Source organism: Sprattus sprattus (genome assembly GCF_963457725.1).
Source record: "Sprattus sprattus genome assembly, chromosome: 15".
In the NCBI taxonomy this organism is placed as follows: domain Eukaryota; kingdom Metazoa; phylum Chordata; class Actinopteri; order Clupeiformes; family Clupeidae; genus Sprattus; species Sprattus sprattus.
The window spans coordinates 11,395,571-11,400,570 of record NC_137913.1 but is presented as its reverse complement, the minus strand read 5'-3'; the positions used below and the strand labels follow the sequence as shown (position 1 = coordinate 11,400,570).

At 41.2% G+C, this 5,000-nt stretch overlaps 1 protein-coding gene across 4 annotated transcripts in view; it reads left to right on the top strand.

Moving 5' to 3' along the window:
* Positions 1-1,297: 1,297 nt before the first annotated feature.
* The window catches only part of grin1b (glutamate receptor, ionotropic, N-methyl D-aspartate 1b), a gene marked incomplete at both ends in the record, with an annotated part of 29,317 nt that continues 25,614 nt past the window's right edge, over positions 1,298-5,000 (top strand). For all 4 annotated transcript variants that reach the window (XM_080852018.1, XM_080852016.1, XM_080852017.1 and 1 more), the window contains 3 exons: positions 1,298-1,546; positions 3,025-3,159; positions 4,740-4,916. In XM_080852018.1, coding sequence (XP_080708144.1) covers positions 1,298-1,546; positions 3,025-3,159; positions 4,740-4,916 — 561 coding nt within the window. The remainder of the gene's footprint in view (positions 1,547-3,024; positions 3,160-4,739; positions 4,917-5,000) is intronic.

The following is a 5,000-nucleotide window of genomic DNA, read 5'->3' as shown; positions in this document are numbered from 1 at the left end:
AATAATGTGATGTCATCTAAATGAATTGTTAATCTGGACAATTAAACGTGTCTCGACCGGTCAACCCTAACCATGTCTGCCTACTTTGACACTTTACAGTGATTTTTCAATAAAACAGAAAGGTCACCGAGTCAGTGGGTTTAGACTGCGTTTCACAATCTAATTCGAAGAATGGTAAGTTATAGTAGGCTACGGTGAAAAGACCTCGCACCTCACGCTACAGACTCCTGTTTCCTTGGTAACCGTGTTCTCATGAATGTCTCGCTCTTGCACTGTTGCACCGCGTCCAGAGCGACTGATGGATGGATCTACTATTGATTATATTCAGAATGAGAAGGCGTCTCCATTTCATTTTCTTCAAAAGCAAAATATTTTGCTGGTGGTAATCAAAAGTACTATACTTGTAAGAGTAACATCCATCATTTCTGTAGGCTTGAGAAACGGTAACAATCTTCTAATTTTAAAAGCACCCGACTCAAATGAATGTTGAAGATCTCGCTTGACAATAATTTCTTCCACATGTACAACATGTAATTTCTTTACAATACATTAAGAATGAAAACGTGAATATTATATTGGGAAATTCACTGAGTAGTTCTTCTCTCGATAATAAAATGGGATTTGTCAAAAGCAATCTTTTGAAGAACAGAATAGGGAACAATCAATTCGTGCCATTTCACACCAGCTACTGGGAGGAATTGATAATCCACTTTGTGTTTTGAAATGCATTGCATTAGTGTACACATTTACATGTCCGTTCGAGCGTGACACATAAGCGATATCAAGCGTAATCAGTAGCGGGAGCGCGCACCGCTGCGCAGGCACAAGGCTTCAGCACCAAGGGCAGAGACTTTACCAGAGCATTGACGAGCATCAGGTCATCTGAGACGAGAACCAGATGGGGACTATGGTTGAACCAGAGGACCTGTGCTTCTAATGGGCATTGACCAAACCTGTCCGCCATTTAGGAAATCTGCTGCACCTATACAGACTATTCACCAGGAGAGGAGAAACAGCATGGGGAAAATCAACAGGAGGGAAGGGTCGGTTTTCAGGGACGCTGCATTCAATTAATATTGTAGTTGACAGCGAAACGCATTTAAACAACAATCAATATTCAGTATGCACATTGTTCGGCACAGAATTCCAATGTAGGCTAATTACATTCCAGTGGTATTGTTTTCAACCTGGTGTTGAGGGAACTTGGTCAGCCGGGATCAGTTTACCTGGCAATCAGTCCAACGGACATCGCGACACATTCAGCAGATGCGGTGTGTTTTTTCCAAAAATCGTAAAAATGCGTCTTTTTCTGTTAGCTTTTTTCATCTCTTGTTCTTGTGCCCGGGGTGGCTGCGAGCCGAAGATCGTTAACATCGGAGCGGTTCTCAGCCATAAGAGGTTTGAACAAGTCTTCAAGGACGCGGTGGCCCAAGCAAACATTATTTATGGCAAGGAGAAGTTCAAGATGAACGCAATTTCTGTAACCCATAAACCCAATGCCATACAGATGGCTCTCTCTGTTTGCGAAGACCTCATATCAAACCAGGTAATTATTATTTTCTTCTCAAGACCCCACATTTAGTGTAAGTCATGCAATACAAAGACAGACGTAATTAATTTCGGGAATGAAAACCATATAACAGATATTACGTTTAGCCTACCTGTGGATATGATGCCTGTGGTATTTTGTAATTTGTTTTATTTGGTAATATGATGACTCTCATTTGTTGCATATTTCTCTTAATGGTGTAACCCCTGGTATTTCGATAAATGACCCTGCTATAATCAATAGCAGACAAAAGGCCCAGGCGAAATGTTAGATTTCAGTGTGCGATACTGAAAGATTAATACAATTCCATAACAATCTTAACAAGGTGTCTTAATTACTGTGCAATCTGGTAAGTAATGTATACCTGAAATGACCTCTGTCTCAAGGCTGAAATACAACTGTCGTTTTACATTATCTCTCCATTGTCCACAACTAGTCTATGCATCAATAGTGTTATATTTACAAGAACACAAATGCAAATGGTTTATCAAATAACACTTGTCAGTTTGTTGTATATGCTGAGTGCCGTTGCATGGCCTGTAAGTAAACTGTTGATTCCAATTTAGTTTACTAAATGAGTTGTTAGATGGAAGGATAATCGCATGTGGCAAGCTTTGCTCTAAATTATCTACACAAGAGTGGCCATGCAAAGGCTGAGTCGCCCATCAGCTGTGTCCAGTTTGTTATCTTTCCAGCCGTTATAGAGGAATGTCAACCCAGAGTGGCTGACTGTATTCCGCCCTTGGATTTATTATTCCTCAGAGGCGTGTGTGAAGTGGGTGGCTCTGGTGGCAAACATAGTGGCACCTCACGTCCTCCTCCCGAACCGAGCAATAGCTGTTTCCAGTTAACTAATGCCAAGACAAATGAGCCTCCCATCTACGCGCAGTTACACTCTTCATCTCCGCTCTTTTCATGTTAGTCTACACGTAAAACGAGGCCAACATGGCGTCAGCATCGAGGGTGACAGCTGCTTTGTTGTGGGGAGCGACGAACGGCTTCTGCCCTCCGCAGCGATGTTAAAGATTACTCTCTCTAGTGCATCATCCTGGATTATCACAGACACACACACACACACACACACATACAAACACATGCACAAAGCAGAAACACACACTCACACAAAGAGAGAGAGAGAGAGGAACAGATTTAAACTGATTTGTAGCCACGCTGACAAAATCAGTCAGTTGATTTATTAGTCTCTTCAATATAACCTGTAGCCTACCATTCAAAGTGAACTGAAACGTGATTAACTCTGGGATTGCAATAATTACAGTGAAGCAGAGCTCTCTTCAGTCTCTCGGATAGCCTGCGTTAACATTAATGAGCATACAGCGTATGGTGTTTTATCTACACTATTCTAACTAATAGCACAATGACAATCCTCTACAGAACCTCACAGTTTAGATTGCAGGCTTGTGTGACAGTCAGTCCTGTATACAGACATGTGATTTGTTCTCTCTGTAACTCTGTAGGTGTATGCCATCTTGGTAAGCCACCCTCCACAGACCAATGATCACCTCACCCCCACTCCAGTGTCCTACACCGCCGGCTTCTATCGCATTCCCGTGGTGGGCCTGACCACTCGCATGTCCATATACTCCGACAAGGTGAGCCAAGATCCACAGGAAAAGGCATTGGTCAGCACAAACGTCCACAACACTTAATTTACACACATATAACCTATGTTGTGCAGTTAAGCATATGTAATATAAGTATATCGTATATCACATGACATATCTATATCACATGCATAACCTTATAAACACACATGTATTAGCCTACTATACATTGCATATACAACCGCGCATGCGCAACGTCCACGAAATTAGACAGAATAACACAACCTTGTAAAATGCAACGTTACTCTTTACAGCACACACATATCTTCATTTACCACGTATATAATCGAGTCCCTGCCCAAAACACATGCCTCACATGATCCTATAAGAGTGTCCACAGTATGTAGTACACGTAAACAAGCTTTATAAAATATGGTCTATATGGAAATTAGGCATGTTCCAACTTATTTGTTCGTGATAAGCCATAATACACGACAATGGAAGTTCTGCAGGGTGTGAAAAATAGCTAGTCACAATGGCCGTTCGGCTTTACTGAGGAAGAATAGATCTAATGACTAGATGCATCGTTACGATGCTCACTCATGATTTGTTTTATCTTACCTCAGACAGGCCAGGCAAGTTCTAATTTCTTAATGTCCTCATACAGCTAAAATAGTCTCAGACTGGCGCATGCTAGGTGTACCACGGAAGGTTTATTATTTATGTCAAAAATGTTATGAAATAAAATTATTGTTGATTTTGTGTTCATAATGTTAGATGATTTGTGTCCATAACATGTAAGATTTGTGGCAATAATGAAACAAGATAAAGGTATTGTGCTATTTATATGTGAAATCATACCATATTGAGCATTCAGCTTCTTAAAAATGAATACCATGTCATACGACCAAAAGTACTTAGTATTAAACGAAGTACTTAGTATTTCATTAAAGTATTTAATGAAGATTTTGGATCTGTGCTGATCAAGAGAGTAAAATATAGGCTACCTGTGAAATATACATTGTACCTGTAATACAGTAATGAGCTGAAGAAGATTCCATTACCATGAAACCATTTCTCCAGTGAAGCCCTACCTTGCTTGTCCTTATCATTACTCTACTCTGTGATCATGTTGTTATGATGTGTGTTTGAGGATGTCTCTGCCATGGGTGTGAGTGTTTGCTCACTGTGTGTTAGTATTTTAGAAAATATATGTTTTGGGAGTCTATTTTCATGAAATGTATGTGTGTTTGTTGTCTTAAAGTGTGTGTGTGTATACTTATATGTCATTGAGTATGAGTGCATGCATGTGTGTGTCTGTGTGTGTCTGTGTGTGTGTGTGAGAGAGTGTGTGTGTCTGTGTGTCTGTGTGTATCTGGTGTTTAGAAAAACTTTTTTTGTTATGTCTTCGTATGTGTTGAAGGTAGTGTGTATGTGAGTATAGTCTGTATGTGTGTGTGTGTGTGTATGTGTGTGTGTCAGTGTGTATAAGGTATTATGTGCGTGTGTGTTTAAGGTAGTGTGTGTGTGTCTGTGTGTGTGTATAAGGCAGTGTGTGTGTGTTTGTCCTGTAAAGTGTTTTTGTGCACGTCTTCATAAAGTGTGTGTGTGTGTGTGGTTCCCCATAGAGCATCCACCTGTCGTTCCTCCGGACGGTCCCGCCCTACTCCCACCAGGCCCAGGTCTGGTTCGACATGATGCGCGAGTTCCAATGGAACCACATAATCCTTATCATAAGCGACGACCACGAGGGCCGCGCCGCGCAAAAGAGACTAGAGACCCTGCTGGAGGAGCGTGAGACAAAGGTAAGGGGTCAAGTGTCAAGTGTCAGCTGAGTGTGTGTGTGTTTGTGTGTGTGTGTGTGTGTTTGTGTGTGTGTGTGTTTGTGT